This window comes from Chionomys nivalis, chromosome 6 (genome assembly GCF_950005125.1).
Source record: "Chionomys nivalis chromosome 6, mChiNiv1.1, whole genome shotgun sequence".
In the NCBI taxonomy this organism is placed as follows: Eukaryota; Metazoa; Chordata; class Mammalia; order Rodentia; family Cricetidae; genus Chionomys; species Chionomys nivalis.
The window spans coordinates 5,637,521-5,653,660 of record NC_080091.1 but is presented as its reverse complement, the minus strand read 5'-3'; the positions used below and the strand labels follow the sequence as shown (position 1 = coordinate 5,653,660).

Sequence of the window (16,140 nt, the reverse complement as noted above, 5' to 3'; positions counted from 1 at the left end):
TGAACCCATACGGTGGAAGCTGAAAAACCACCTCGTAAATGTTGTCTTTTGACGCCCACAAACATACGTGCGTCTTCCCGAACATATGCTCTCTAAAGAAAAGAGACCGCATGGCCTCGAGCCAACAAAAATAGGAGGCAACTGGAGCTTTTTTAGGGTTTTGGTTTTTCAAGACAGGGTCTCTAATGTGTCACAGCCCTAGCTGTCCTGGAACTAGCTCTTTGTAGACCAGGCTGGCCTCGAACTCCCGAGTGCTGGGTGCTGGGATTAAAGGCGTGCGCCACCACCACCGCCCTGCTGGGTTGTTTTTTGTTTTTTGTTTTGGTTTTGTTTTGTTTTGTTTTTCGAGATATGGAGCGGGTCCTGGAACTCACTCTGTAAATCAGGCTGGCCTCGAACTCACGGAGATCCGCCTGCCTCTGCCTCCCGAGAGAGCTCGGATTAAAGGCCTGCGCCACCACCACCTGGTTCGGGAGGACTTCTAAACCCTTCAGAAGCAAGACTAATGGGGCGTGGTGGGGCACACCTTTAATCCCAACACTCTGGAGGCGGGGGTGAGTGGTCTACACATCAAATTCCAGGAAAGGCGGGGTGCGCGGTGACCTTGTATCAAAAAGATTAGTTTAGTAGCCCCAGGAGTCCAATTGAAAACGAGGCAGGGGGCCCCCAGCGTGAACACTTTTAAGAAAAGGTGGGGCCAGCGAGAGGGCACGAGGCAGGAAGGCCGTTGCCCCCAAGTCTCAGGATCTCTACCTGGGACCTACAGGGTGGAAGGAGAGAACCTACTTTCCTGAACTGCTCTGACTTCCACTCATGTACAGACCAAATGAATAAGTATTTGTAATTTTTTAACCGAAGCCAGAGAAAAGGCGGATAGCACTGCGCGAGCGCGAGGAAAATGAGGAGGTAGGGCTAACTTCTCCTTTAAGAAGTTAGACTCCACCTCCTAGTGGGCGTGACCAAAGCCAGCGCCTTTAAAAAAAAAAAAATAAGCACAGGGGCGCGTGGGGGCGATTGGTCAGATCCTCGGGCGGTGGCGCTCGGGCGCGCTTGCGCAGCACGCAGCTCCCGCCTCTCGGCGGGGGCTGGGGGGGAGGAGCCAGCTACCGCTTTTATTGGCTCTCGCTCAAGCCCCGCCCTCCGGTCGAGGGCCGTCACGTGACGCGACGGCTGGGGCCTCCCGGCGCGGGGGACGCTAGTGGCCAAGATGGCGGCGGAGCTGGTGGAGGCCAAAGTGAGTGAGCGGCGGCGGCGCGGGCTGGGGCCGGCGGGTGGCGCGGTGCGGACGGCGCCTCGCAGCCAGCCGGGAGGGCAGCCTGAGGGGTGTGGGAGTGCGGGTCGGCCGGGGCGCGACCGGGACGCGGGCTGAGGCTGCGGGCGGGGGGCGGGGAGACCGGGGGCGGGGTCGCCAGCACCGTCTTCGGAGTGTCGCGGTCGACTCCTGTCACTCTATTTCCGATCGAAGCTGGAAGTCCCTACAGTGTGGGGACGCAGATTCCCCGGTGCAGGCACCGTCCCTTCCTTTGGGACAGCCCCACTGGGACAGGCCTGGAGGGTCCCCTGTGGTCTCCCAAGCCTAAGGAATGCAGAGAGTGACTTCTCCATCCCGTCTCCAAGGCAACGAGGAGGACTCGGGTCCGGGTCCCCGCATCTCCTCGCCTACGGGACAGCATGGGGAAGGTCTGCAGGGAATGCCACAAGTCCTCTGATTCTCGGGGTCCCCATTGGCACCTCCCCCTAGTGAATAAGTAAGACTCCAGACTCAGTCCAGCTGTGAGTTCCGGGGTTCATTTTAGAGTCTCCGAGTCGCCGAGAACCGCCCCTCCGTCCCTTACACACTAGCTGTCTCCTGTCCTCCTGGGAAGGTCCCCAGCCCCCTCTGTTGCCTTCGAGGTTCCAGTCAGCAATGGGGTACCACATTCTCCAGTAATCCTCACACTGTACTCCACCTTTAATCTGGACATCCTGGCAAATCATCTTACAGGGTTTCGGGCTCCCTGCCAGCCCACCCAACCCACCACCCCCTTATTTTCCTGTGTTGCTCCCCAGATTGATCCCTGAACTGAGTCCAAGGGAGGACTGCTTAGGCCTGTTCCCCCCATTTCTGCTTTGAGGTGCCAGGGCTCTGTCCCTCCACCGGGTGAGTCCCCATTAAACCTCCCTGAGGCGTGGCTCAGCATCGCCACCTTCCAGTGCTGTTCTCTTTCCCAGCACACTTGTCCCTCCTGAGTTCCTGCCGGACCTCAGCCTCTCTCAGGAATCTTCCCACCCATAAAGTCACAACTTGTACCCCTTCTTTCCTGGTTCTCTTGTTACATGGCTCTTCCCTGTCCCACTTGGACCTTTTGGGGTATTTAGAGATTCCAATTAAAAAAAATGTATCCCTTTCCCCTCTCCCCCTGTTCATTCACCCAAAATGTACACTATGTTCATAGTCAGAGTTTTGAGATACTCAAGATGGGAACATGTGAACTGTGAAGGTCCCAGGCACAGTCTTACTGCTTGAAGCCCCCTTTGTAGCATCCTGGAGCATTCCAGGGAGGCCAAGCCTCTTTGCCCACTTCATTCCTCAGTGGCAGGGGTGTGGTCCCTCTCTACTGGACCCTCTGGACCTCCAGCCCCACCTCAGTTGAACTTGACCCTCTTTTTTTGGTTTTTCGAGACAGGGTTTCTCTGTGGTTTTGGAGCCTGTCCTGGAACTAGCTCTTGTAGACCAGGCTGGTCTCGAACTCACAGAGATCCGCCTGCCTCTGCCTCCCAAGTGCTGGGATTAAAGGCGTGCGCCACCACCGCCCGGCTTTGACCCTCTTTTTTGAAGCTCTGTGGTGGTCCAGGGGAACCCCATCACAACTCCTCAGAGAACATTGAGTGTAATGGAGACTCCTCCATCTGTCACAGTGGGCTGGAGATTCTGTCCTTTGCGGTCCACTGGGGCTTATCGGAGGCGATGGTGGCATTTCAGGATGACTGGACCATTCAGCAGGCCCCGTGGCAGGCTTGTAGGCTGCCTTCATTCTTGGTCAGGGTCTCGGCTTTCTGAAGAGCCTGGTCTAATGATTGTCGCCTCTCATTGAGCCCCAAGTGGAAAGCTTTAGACACTATGGAGCTGACACTGTTTATAAACCCAGCCGTGGTAGCCATGCCTGGGCAGGAAGTGCACTCTGGCGATGGATGGAGACATCTTGCTATGCACTGTCCTAATGCCGTGCTGTCCCTAGCAGCTGCTGGGAAACCCGACCCAGACCATATGGCAACGACCTGGGTGCTGGGATGTTTGCCATCCGTCATGGGCACCCCTCTCCTTAGTCTTTAGGGCTTGGGCTTGTTCTAGTACAAACGTGCTAACTACATGCTGTGTGTGCTGCATGGCCCTGCATGAGGTAGGAAGTCAAGGCTCCTTTGAGGGTGCCCAAGGGCCACATACCCTGGAGTCCCTGGAGAGTCAGGGCTCCCCAGCAAGAGGTCTAAAGCCTGGTAGCCACTGGCCAAACTCCATCCCAGCCCATTGTACCAAGAGGCCTCACATTATGCTGTCGTAGTTGGCGACCCAAGTCCCAGGTGCTCTGGGAGCCTTCTGGGACACTGCTCTTGCTCCCGAGGGCCATGTTCCCCAAGTGATCAGGTGGGTACCAAATGTGATGGATTCCTGAGACTAGGACCTCTGGGCTGGTCAGGTGTGCTTTCTGTGTCTTGCAGGCTTCTTTGGGGCTCATGGCCTGAGTCAGCTGCCTATGTCCCCTCCAGCCACTTGGACCATCAGCCAGTCCCATGGAAGTCCCTCTCTGTCTCCAATTTTCATTGAATTCAATCCAGCTGCAGAACTTAACACAGGAGGCCCAGGGCCTGGCTGGGCTGTCCCTCAGGGAGACTTGGTCCTTCCACCTGGGGGGCATGTCAGCTGTTGTGAATGCAGGTCCCACCTGAGGGACCCCGATACATCTGTCCCTGGGCCTTTCTATCATCTAATACTGTGTCATCAGCTTGGTCACTGACCTGTGCAGCTGCTTGGTTTCAGGCACCAGCTGTTCTCATGTAGGCCCATCCTGCTCCTGGGCACCCTGGGTGATGCCTGGGGAACTGGCATGGTTGGGTGGAGACCTGGTACAGGGTCCAGGACACCTCACTGTAAGACCGGGTCCAGTCCACAGTGTCCCGGGGACCTTGCCCGAGACTAGCAAATCCTACCTAGTCTGGGTAGCACACATGGGAAGGGTTTAAGAGGCCTCCCCAGGGTTCAGTCCTGACACCTCTGCACAGGAGTGCTGTCTTGGGACACAGCCATGCCCCTGCCGTAGCCAGGGCAGGCAGTCCTTCTGTTTCATGCACACCTCCCACCAGGTGAGGCTGTGAGGGACGGGGAGGGGTTCTGGTGGCCGGCATGTTAGAGGGCAGCTGCTGAGAGTCGCTGTGGTCACCCTTCCACAGAACATGGTGATGAGCTTCCGAGTGTCGGACCTACAGATGCTTCTGGGCTTTGTGGGCCGCAGCAAGAGCGGGTTGAAGCATGAGCTGGTGACCAGGGCCTTGCAGCTGGTGCAGTTCGACTGCAGCCCCGAGCTCTTCAAGAAGATCAAAGAGCTGTATGAGACACGCTACGCCAAGAAGAACGTGGATCCCAGCCCACAAGTGCCACGGCCCCTGGACCCCCTGGCTCTGCACTCCATGCCCAGGACTCCCCTGTCAGGGCCCACCGTGGACTACCCCGTGTTGTACGGGAAGTACTTGAATGGACTGGGACGCCTGCCCACCAAGGCCCTTAAGCCTGAAGTGCGCCTGGTGAAGCTGCCCTTCTTCAACATGCTGGATGAGTTGCTGAAGCCCACCGAGCTGGGTGAGTGGTGGGTATCGGCTGGGGAATCCCCACAGTAGGCTCAGCCACTGGGCCACGTGCCATAGGAAGGCATCGCAGGTCACACTGGTCATCTCAGCATTTAGGGGCTGAGGCAGTAGTATTGTGAGTTCTGGGCTACAGGGCGAAACTGTTTTTAAAAAACAGCAATGACTGAGGACGTAGGTACCGTAGTGAGCAGAGCATTCACTGGCCTGCTGACCAGCACCGAGGCCTGGCAGCGTGTACCTCTCATCCCAGCTCGACACGGGGAGTGCCGTGAGTCTGAGGTTAGCCTTGGCAAATAGATTCCGATTTTTAAAAAAGAAAAAAAAGCTGGGCATGGTGGCAAACTCAAGTTATCACAGCACTTGGGGGGGAGATGCAGAAGGATCAGCAGTTCAAGGTCACTCTCAGACAGCTACCAGTTTGAGACCCCATCTCAAGAAAAGCTAGCTGTGTTCCGAGCTGTCAGGTTAGGTTGTCAGGTGGCCTAGACCATCAGACCACTGTCTGTGGGGCACAGATGGCCCTGGGAGGCCCACATCTAGGTTGGTCCCAGCACTCAGCAGACTCACGCTCACATCCCTGCGGCCTGTTCTCCACTGGTGCTCCTTTCCTGCCGTTGTCCTGGGACTTGGTGGGGAGCTCTGTTTAATTGGGGCTGCTGCAAGCGCCTGAGGAAGGGTGGCACTTGGCCTGTCTGAGGGCTGCTTCTGTGACCTGAGGCCCCACCCCCTGGCTCGAGGCTCCACCCCTAGCCTGAGACTCCATCCTCCATGGCACTGAAGCTGGTTTATGGCAGAGCCTTCTGGCCCTACCACCTTCTTGCCATGCTTCAAGTACTACAATCCTGCCTTCTCCAAGGTCTCCACAGCCCTTGGCAGCTAGGGGCCAAGCTGCTGGGTATCATCTTGAGGATGACCCAAGTGCCAGGGAATTGGTCCCCCTGCCTGCCAGCCTGCATGGAGGCCTTCCTTCCTGCAGAGCAAGCCCAGCCGTCACTCTGCCCCACAATGCAATGCTGTGCCCTGGGCCCCCAGGGACCCTGGTCACCTGATCTCCGGGAGAGCATGCTCCCCTGTCTACCCCAGCAGCTTGAACAAAGAGGACTACTGCGCCTCACCTGCCTCCCCACCAGGGCACCCCCTTCCCTGGGTCCCACACCCTGAGGGGCTCCTGGATCAGGAGCTCTGATCCTGGGCCTAAGACCATGATCCCTCAAGCCCTAAACCCCGTTATTTCACAGGCCTGCCCCACCCTGACCTGGGCCCTCTAAGCACAAGCCAGTTCATGGTGGTCAACCACTTGCCCAGGCCTGAATGAGCCCCATGCTCCTTCAGGATTCCAGAAAAGCTGCCTGCTCATCCTGCATTGGGCAGAGCCCATAAATCACCTGAGCACGCAGAGTGGCAGGGAGGAGGGCCACAGGCCAGCTGCAGACCAGGGCGCACTAACATCCCGTTTAAAGAGGGCTGCTGACCAGAGAGGGCAAGGGGCTCATACGCGTACACACACGGCAACCTGAGCTCCTGCCCCCCAGGCTACGCCCTGCACCCTTGTTTGCTTTTTACCCACTCCCGGGCCAGGCAGGCCCAAGGCAGCAGGACTGGATGGGGAGGACTGTGTCTCCTCTCCCCCACCCCAGGGCTGTGCAGCTGGAGGGTGTCCTGGGCATCTGTGGTCGGAAGTGTAGAGATAGTGCCTGGACCTGAGGAGGTGGCCTGAGGAGGTGGCCAGGGCTGGTGACCTGTGACCCGTAGGTCCCTAGGATGTCAGCTTCTTCAGCCCTACTCCTTCCCCTTGTGGGTTTTTTTGTTTGTTTGTTTTTTTGTTGTTTTTTTTTTTTTTGGTTTTTCGAGACAGGGTCTCTCTGTGGTTTTGGAGCCTGTCCTGGAACTAGCTCTGTAGACCAGGCTGGTCTCAAACTCACAGAGATCCGTCTGCCTCTGCCTCCCGAGTGCTGGGATTAAAGGCGTGCGCCACCACTGCCCGGCTGTTGATGTGGTTTTTTGAGACAGGGCTAACAGTGTAGCCCTTTCTGGCCTGGAGCCTGGGATGCTCTAGGTCCGAGGTTCTCAACCCTCCTCCTGCTGCGACCTTTAACACAGTTGCTCGTGTTGTGTGACCCCCAACCGTGAAGTTACTTTGTTGCTACTTCATAAGTGTAATTTTGCTGCTGTTATAAATGGTAACACAGATCAGTGGTCTCCAGTGGGTTTTGTTTTTGTGACCCCGTGAAAGGGTCAGAATGACCCCCAGAGAGGTCACACCCCACAGGTGGAGAGCGGCTGCTCTAGCCTGAGGCCTTGCGTTGCTAGGATCAGAGCCACCCTCTAGCACTTGCTGACTGGGAAGGCCTGTCAGGTTCCTTCTGCCCCAGGGTCTTTGCAGGACTGTGGCTCCTCACCCCCCAAGCCTTCGGTTGCTGTCTCTGTCCTCAAGGTCACACCCTACTGCCTGCCCTGTCCCTTTAGTATTTTAGAGACAAGGTTTCTCTACAGAGAGACAGGCTTTAAAGCCTGTCCTAGAGCTAGTTCTTAAAGACCAGGCTGGCCTCGAACTCACCGACGTCCGCCTGTTTCTGCCTCCTGAGTGCTGGGATTAAAGGTGTGCACTACCACTGCCCTGAATGCCCTGCCCTGCCCTGTCCTCCTCCCTTCCAACAGGCCTTTGTCTGTCTTCATCTTTTTTTTTTTTTTTTTGGTTTTTTGTTTTTGTTTTTCGAGACAGAGTTCCTCTATGGTTTTGGAGCCTGTCCTGGAACTAGCTCTTGTAGACCAGGCTGGTCTCGAACTCACAGAGATCCGCCTGCCTCTGCCTCCCAAGTGCTGGGATTAAAGGCGTGCGCCACCCACCGCCCGGCTATCTTCATCTTTTGCATGATTTTTTGTGTGTGTGCTGTGTTTTGAGGCAGGGTCTTAGGTAGCCCAAGGTGGCCTTGAACCTCTGACCAGCCTGCTTCTACGTCCCTAGCCTGGGCTGACAGGTATGTGCCATTGCGCCTGGTGTGACCCTTGCTCTCTGATACCCAATTCGGGTCACTGATTTGAAGCAGGTCAGCAGCACAGTGGAGCTGACTGGTACCCTGTCCGCAGAGCTAGTGTCCATGCTGCCCCAACTCTGCGTGCAGGCTGGGGTGCAGCTGGGGGACACTCAAGCCCGCGGTGCTGCCCTGTTAGGGCTGCCTGAGCCAGTAATGCGGTGTTGCTTTCTCGTGGTGCTGAGAGGTACCCAAAAGTTCTAGGTCGCCTTGGGTCCCCACTGGTCCACCCTCCAGTCCTGGAGTGCACAAGGCTAAGAGGGGCCATGTGAACCTGAATGGCCTGGGCGTTGTGTTCCATGACCCTGAGTGCTCTGTCCTGGTCCCCACCTGTCCCTGTTGACCCTTCATGATCCCTTGGTATTCGCCCACCTCAGGCATGGTGGGGGTGGCGACTGTGGGTTCCTTAGCTTCTGTGCTTGGGCCGTGCATGTGTAGCGTATGTCTTGTCTGGTGCGGACCTCCACCCGAGCCCATGCTGCAGTGGGCCAGAGAGAAAGGGAAAGTAGTTGATGGGGGGCAGATGGAGCAAGGTTGCTGTGTGCGGTGCCTGCGTGCCAGGTTGGCCTTGAGCTCCTCCCAACAAGTCCTGGAGTTTACTCAGGTTCTCTGGAGGATGGCAGGTTCAAGGCCAGCCAGGTCCATAAAGTGAAACCCTCTCTTGGGGGAGACTGGGGTAAGGGTAGGACAAGGAGGTACAGAGGCCTTAAGGCAAGGGTGCGCCTGGTTTGTAAGGCCACCAAGGAGGAGTTCCCAGCTGGTGCTGCTGAGGAGACCTTGCCCTCAGGGTCTCAGACCTGGCAGGGCTACAGCTGTAGGGCCTGGCTGATGGACGAGGGGACCAACAGCCATGGCAGAGGTCCTGGCCTGGGGAACAGCATAGGGCGGGTCATGCCTCAGCTGACTGCTAGGGTGTGGGACCCACCCCAGCAGTGTACTCACCCGGCAGCCTGGGTCCTGCTTGATGCCCGCCCCTATGCCACAGAAGCTACCCAGCCTCCCTTAGGGCGATTGTTCCAGTTCGTCCTTCAGGACCTATAGGTTTGCTCAGCAGCGGCCACCAGCCACCCAAGCACCCATGGGCTCTCTCCACGATCCTGGGCGGGCAGCTGTGACCCTCACTGGAGCAACCCCGCCTCCCAGCCCTGAACCTGCCTACACTCACTGTGATGGTCCCTCAGCCTCTAGTGAGACGGTGCCAGGCCAGTCCAACCCAGTGTCAGTACTCCTTGTAAACAGGGTGTTGCAGGAACTTGGCTTCTGGGGCCTCACAGCTAGCAGTGCCTGTGGCTAGACAGGGAACGCCATCTGGTGAGGTGCTGGTTGATCTCGCAGTGTTGGGTGGAACTTGGGGCCTGCTCCCTGCAGCCAGCTGCCCTTGGACCCAGGATGCTTCTGCTCCAGCCTACTGCTTACTAGGGTGGCTGGCTCTGAACTCCCTCCTCCTGCCCCTCAGAGGCCTGCTGTGGATGCACTGCTGAGTCACATGTCCACATGGTCAGAGCCCTCTGCTGGGGAAGGAACTGGGGCACACTAGGCCAGCAGTCTCTCCTGGAGCCACAGTGGCCTCAGGATATAAGTAGCTACCCTTCTGCCTTTGGGGCACCCTCTTCTAAAGGAGCCCAGAGTGGGAGGGGCCAGAATGTGTCCCCTGAGTCCCAGGCAGAGTGGGTTGGCCTCTTGCCCTATGGCTGGGGAGCTGTAGCCAGGCGGCCTGACCCATATGCATTCAGTCCCACAGAGCGCAGAGAAGCTGCAGGAGAGCCCGTGCATCTTTGCGCTGACGCCTCGGCAAGTGGAGATGATCCGCAACTCCAGGTGCGTCCACCATGAGCAGCTCCCTTGTCGTGTGCCCTCCTGTGCTGGGCCATGTGGGCCCTGCAGGCTCACGAGCACCCCATCACTCCATGCCAGGAGAGCCCAGTTCATCCAGATGTCACCAGGGTTCCCTGGGAAAGATGGATATGAATGAACTTTCTGAGGGTGTGGCCAGGACAGCACAGCCGAGCTCTGTTTACGGTTGTGACTGTTGTCAGAACAGAGGTCAGGCTGGGGTATGGCCAGGTCCTCTGCCTGCCTCCTTCCTCACCCCTACAATGGACACAGATTCTTCCTGGCATGGGCCAGGAACACTCTGTCCTGTTGCCTATTACTCACCTGGTGATGATGGGGAGGGCTCCAGGGTGGTCTGTGCTGCCCACTGACTCCTGCCTTGTGCCCTGCCCACAGAGAGCTGCAGCCTGGAGTGAAAGCCGTGCAGGTGGTGCTGAGGTACGTGAGAGCAGTGCCCTGGCCCCCGCCTCTCCCGTGGCCATCACTCTGCACACACAGCCTCATCCTGTCCACCCCTGTTCCTCTACCGTCTGCTGTCATTGTTGGGACCTCTGCTGCTTGTCTTCACAGCCCCGTGTCCCCTGTCTCCCCAGGATCTGCTACTCTGACACTAGCTGCCCACAGGAGGATCAGTACCCACCAAACATCGCCGTCAAGGTTAACCACAGCTACTGCTCAGTGCCGGTGAGCCAGCCGACAGCAGCCAGGGGCGGGGCGACATGGACGCAGGGTAGGGATGGGACCTGGTGGGGCTGAGCACATCTCTGTTCACAGGGCTACTACCCCTCTAACAAGCCTGGTGTGGAACCCAAGAGGCCCTGTCGACCCATCAACCTCACCCACCTCATGTATCTGTCCTCGGCCACCAACCGCATCACTGTTACCTGGGGCAACTACGGCAAGGTGAGCCCCCGTGCCCGAGCCCCACTGCCCCATGTGCACCCTGTCCATCCCACATTGACCCCATCAACCCTGCGTTCAGCACCCTGATGCTGCAGCCGCTCTGTCCACAGAGCTACTCCGTAGCCTTGTACCTGGTGCGGCAGCTGACCTCCTCAGACCTGCTGCAGAGGTTGAAGACGATCGGTGTGAAGCATCCAGAACTCTGCAAGGCGCTGGGTGAGCAGCTGGGGCCCCAGGGCCTGGCTGTGCCCGGTGGGACCTGCTCTGTTCCAGGGTGTGCAGCACCATGGTGTGTGCAAGGGTGGCTGAGGGACTGGGGGCAAAGACACGTCAACCTGCGGTCGGGGTTCTGGATCTGGATGTGGGGGTTTCAGGGTCCGGTCTGTGAGCTCAGGCCTCCTGACTTAGACAGTTGGAGAGCAAGGGCAGCTAGGCAGTCTGGGAGGCAGGTGACACCGGAGATCCAGGCCAGGGCACTTGTGATGGTGCTTGGTTTGTGGAGACAGGGTTTCTCTGTGGAGCCCTGGCTGTCCAGGAACCAGCACTGTAGCTCAGGCTGGACTCGAACTCACAGAGATCCACCTGCCTCTGCCTCCTGAGGCGTGGGGCCACTGTCACCCGGCTGTGACAAGGGGTTTTCAGATGAGACAGTGTGGTTGTGAAAGACAGAGTTTCTGCGGCAGCAGCCCACAGCGCCCACCCACACTTGGCTGACGGGGCCTCGGAGGCCCTGAATGTCGCCGGTGGCCATTTCTCTGCAGGACAGGTTCAAGCCACCTCGGAGGCATCCAGGCCTGTTGTCACCCTTCCAAGCTGGGGTTGACCGTGCTGGGCCAAGACTCCTGACCAGGAGGACGTGGCCCAGGCCCCCTGGGGGTGGCTTATACCTGGAGAGTTGAAGGCAAGCTTTGCAGACCAAGGCCACCAACTTTATTATTTGGTGGCCAGGGTGGGACAGCACTCACAGGTGTGCTGTCTGTGCCTGGGCTGAGCCTGCTCAGTGTCCCTGGACCTGCATGGCCTGGGTTAAAGGGTTTCCATGCTGCTCACAGCTGAGTCCTCCAGGCTGTGTGGCATTAGCATCTCTACCTCCTCTGGGCAGGTTGTGCTGCCTGGGACTTTGCAGAAACGCCCAGCAGGTCTCGGGAGCCCACAGGGTCCCTGTGTGGAGTGAGCAGGGTTTTTGGGCTGGCGCTCAGGAACTGGTGGCAGAAGGATCAGGTTCAGGGAGATGTGTGGAGGCCAGCCTGGCCTCCATGAGTTCCTACAGTCTCCTTCAACTGTGGAGAGACCCCCGCCCTCTGACGCCCGTCCCCTCTGTCACCTCACAGTCAAAGAGAAGCTTCGCCTAGACCCCGACAGTGAGATCGCCACTACTGGAGTGAGAGTGTCCCTCATCTGCCCGGTGAGTCCTCATCTGTCCCCAGCCACGCGGGTGCTCGGCCTCGGTGGGACGGTGTCCTCACAGCCCGTCCTTTCCCTGACAGCTGGTGAAGATGCGGCTGTCGGTCCCCTGCCGCGCAGAGACCTGTGCACACCTGCAGTGCTTCGACGCAGTCTTCTACCTGCAGATGAACGAGAAGAAGCCCACATGGATGTGCCCTGTGTGTGACAAGCCCGCCGCCTACGACCAGCTGATCATAGACGGGTGAGTCTGACGGGCTCTGCGCGCTGCAAACTCCAGAGGGGCAGTGGGGCCTGTGGCCTGGCTTGTAGGACCTGTTGGAGCCTTTGTTGTGGAGGTGGTCGTTGTGTCTTAGTGCCTACAGTCCCCTGTGCCTGTGATCTTGTGACCTTAGTCTTTGCAAGTGGCCACCTGCAGTCCTGACTGCCCTGCAGGACTCTGCCCCATAGCAGAAAGGGAGGGGTCGTGCTTCCCCTTGGGACGGCTCAGCTCTCCACTCCAGACACTGCGTCTGCTGTCTGTGGTACCTGAGGCTCCTACCAGGCGCCACCCGCAGCTCTGTACCCCAGAGCCATCACAGGCGGCCCAGCCGAGGCCCTCAGAACCTCTTGCCTGGGACCCTAGGTGCTTTCTGCCTGTCCTTGGGCTTGGCTGGGAGACTTGAGTGTGTCCCCAGCAGACCCTGGGGAGTCCCAGGTCAGCGTTTAACCTGCCATGCTCCCAGGAAGGAAACTGAGGCTGTTCCCAACCCAACTCCTTCAGCAGGTGCTGGGCTTTGCCAGGGTCCTGGCTGGATGGGCCACTTGCTTCCCTGCCGAGCTCTAGCATTGAGTGGAGTGAGTGCCACCCTGGGACTGCGCATGTGGGCTGCATTCAATTGCCTTCTGTTCTTGCCCAGCTGTGCTCTTCCGCCCAGGCCATCCCTAGCCCAGGGCTCGAGGCAGAGTCTGCCCTTGGTGGAGCCCTCTGCCACCACCCCAGTGGAGAGGGGCTGTCTGGAGGAAGGCTCAGGTTGGTAGCCAACAGCCCTGGGCCGTGGGAAGTTAGCAGACCGCAGGCCCCCAGAGGATGTAGTTCTTCCTGCTCGGGCAGTGGAGTTTGCCCAAACCCAACCCTGTCCACTCTGCTGCCCCCAAGGCTGCTGTCGAAGATCCTTAGTGAGTGTGAGGACGCAGACGAGATTGAGTTCTTGGCCGAAGGCTCCTGGCGCCCAATCCGTGCGGAGAAGGAGCCGAGCTGCAGCCCACAGGGACCTATCCTGGTACTTGGTGAGTGCCCACACACCGCCCCAGAAGTGTGCCAGCCACCCTGGCCCGCAGCTGAGCACTGTCACTGTCCCCGCAGGCACCTCGGACGCCAACGGGCTCCCGCAGGCCTCCAGCAGCCCCGGCGTGGGAGGCAGCATGAGCAGCACACTGAGCGGTGCAGGCAGCGGGGCAGGGGCGGCAGGCGGCCCAGAGAACGGGAAGCCTGGCGCCGACGTGGTGGACCTCACACTGGACAGCTCGTCTTCCTCGGAGGACGACGAGGACGATGACGAGGATGACGAGGATGACGATGAGGGGCCCCGGCCGAAGCGCCGCTGCCCGTTCCAGAAGGGTCTCGTGCCCGCCTGCTGATGCGCCGGCCTCCCCTGCCCACCCCTCCCTGGCTCCCATATCTCTGGACTCTCCTCTTGGGGGGGATTTAAAAAAAAAAAAAAAAAAAACAGTAAAGTGACAAAAATGAGAAAAGTACAAAACGAGAAAAAACAAGAGCAAATCAACACAACCCAGGCCGGCAGCCCGCGGGCCACCTCCCGGAGCAGGCCCCGAGGGGCACAGGAGGGATCTCGGACACTGGACAGGCAACGGCTGCGCGTGGCTGTTCTGCTTTTCCTGCATTGAGGCCGGGCCTGGAGCGCTGGCCTGGCCGCGAGCGTTTTTAGTTGAGAAGCCATGGTGGGGCGGCGGGCCGGGGACAGCAGCCACAATGTGCAATAACGTGGTGTCGCGGACCCGCGTGGCGTGGGGGGGTGTTGTTTTCTAGCCAGCTACCTCGGTAACTCCAATTCATTCAGGTTCACTTCCCCACGGGGCAGCCCTGCCGCGGGCTCGGGCTCCTCAGCTGCCTCCCTGCCCGCGGGAGGCTCTCTCTTCCACCGCCCGTCGCCCTCACCACCCGACTCTGTCAGGAAGCAATACCGGGTCTGGTCCGGAGCGGGCGGCCTGGCGGTGTCACCGCATGAACTCGCCGGGAGGCCGGGGGCCCTGGCCAGCCGCGCGGCACTCTTTTCTAATATTTGTATTCTAATTTAATTGTTTTTTAAAAATGCAAATAAAATTTAAAAAAAAGAACCAAGAGTAGCCAGTCCTGGCCATCTGTGGGTTTTGTTTTGTTTCTTTGTAACCTGCCTGTCCTCCCTTGAGCTAAAAGCTGGAGGGGGCTTGTTAGATAATGTCACCAGGAGGCCCCTCAGGGTCTCTGGGCATGTAGAAACACACACTGGAGTTATTACTTGACCCTGAACAGGAGCAAGGCTCCGACACACACCCAGGGACGTGCAGGGACATGAAGACGCCTACTTGAAAATTTTGGGGTGTTGGAGTTGTTTTTTGGTATTAATTTTTTTTTTTTTTTTTTTTTGGTTTTTTCGAGACAGGGTTTCTCTGTGGCTTTGGAGCCTGTCCTGGAACTAGCTCTTGTAGACCAGGCTGGTCTCGAACTCACAGAGATCCGCCTACCTCTGCCTCCCAAGTGCTGGGATTAAAGGCGTGCGCCACCACCGCCCGGCTAATTTCTTTTTTTGTTAATACTAAATTTTAAGCTATATTTGCGTGATTACTCGAATGTGAGAGAGGCCGTGCTCAGTGAGACCCACCCATGTGCTGTGACCAACCGCTCAAGTGGATGAGGCTGGTGGACCACGCAAGCAAGCCTTAGATATAGTATGATCTCGAGACAGAAAACCTCAGCACGCTAGAGCCAGTCCTACACGTGAGCATGTGTGAGCATTGCACCTCTAGGCCCAGAAGCCTGCCTCGCTCAGGTCAGGCCTGGGAATACTGGCCAGGAGAGCCCAAGGAACGCCCATGGTTCCCATCTGGGAATGGACGGCCTGGAGCGGTCCAGCAGACAGCCCCTCGGGGCAAGGGGCAGCCACTCGGTGGGCACATGTCCAGGATGCAGAACTCAGACTTAGTGGGTTCCCGACACCCAGGACCCAAGTGCACTCCACCCATCCACGGCTCCACTGCCCTGGATACAGCCCGTGGGAGGACCCCATGCCTACCCCATCCCCTTTCCCTAGTGACAGGGCCCCAGTTCCCACTTCCTCCTGGGGACAGGAAGTTGTCCACAGCCAGCTGAGGTTTCCGGACCCCTAGGACCGATAAGGTCACTGGAGACCAGCTGGGGACAGCAACTAGGGGCCTTCCTATTGTCCAGGCACAGGCGACCAGGGCCTGAAACACCCAGGATTTTGAGGTCACCAGCCCAGGTGACCTATCTTTGCCTGGAAAAACCTAACACCCACCCTGGGACCCCCCTGGGTCCCTCTGTCAGACCCCACCCTCAGGGCATGTGAAACTGGGCAGATACTGGGTGTCTCCCAGACACCCCCCCAAAAAAAACAAAAAAAAAAAAAAACCAAGACAGAACACAGAGACCAGGCAAGGAGACGTCGTAACAGGCTGCATTTAGTGGTTGGGTTTTTCTTTTATGTACAAGAAAAATGAGCTCTATTTTTTCAGATTTTTTTCATAATCTTTTGTTTGTATGTTTTTTATTACTTTTAAATCTTGTCCCCCCACCCCCAAAAAGTGCATTTTTTAAATCAATTGATTTGTTTTCGTTCTGCCTCCCCCACTTTACTTTATAAAGATTCTTACATCCAGTCAGTGGAATGTCTGTTCTGTGCTCCGGACCCTATACACCAGGCCTGGGCCCTAAAAATCCAAGGCACCTCATTCTGGACCTGGGGCGGGGCTCCCCTGGCCCTCTGTCTCCTGAACCCCGTGCCCCCCACCAAGATAAGTCAATATTTAGTGCGAGCTAGTTCTGAACTGAGATAATCATTCCTGGGGTGAGGAGCTCCCCAAGACCCCTGACCCGTCCGGTGCCAGCCAACCCGAACTCCGGGAAGGCTGT

At 58.0% G+C, this 16,140-nt stretch overlaps 1 protein-coding gene across 1 annotated transcript; it reads left to right on the top strand.

Annotated features, from left to right (window-relative positions):
• The first annotated feature begins 1,168 nt into the window (after positions 1-1,168).
• LOC130876527 (E3 SUMO-protein ligase PIAS4) lies at positions 1,169-14,336 on the top strand. Its single transcript, XM_057773117.1, has 11 exons — positions 1,169-1,234; positions 4,426-4,831; positions 9,605-9,689; positions 10,101-10,142; positions 10,298-10,388; positions 10,479-10,607; positions 10,718-10,823; positions 11,939-12,012; positions 12,095-12,255; positions 13,150-13,280; positions 13,357-14,336. Exons 1-11 carry the CDS (start codon positions 1,208-1,210, stop codon positions 13,629-13,631), a joined length of 1,527 nt encoding a protein of 508 aa, XP_057629100.1. The 5' UTR covers positions 1,169-1,207; the 3' UTR covers positions 13,632-14,336.
• The last annotated feature ends 1,804 nt before the right edge of the window (positions 14,337-16,140 follow it).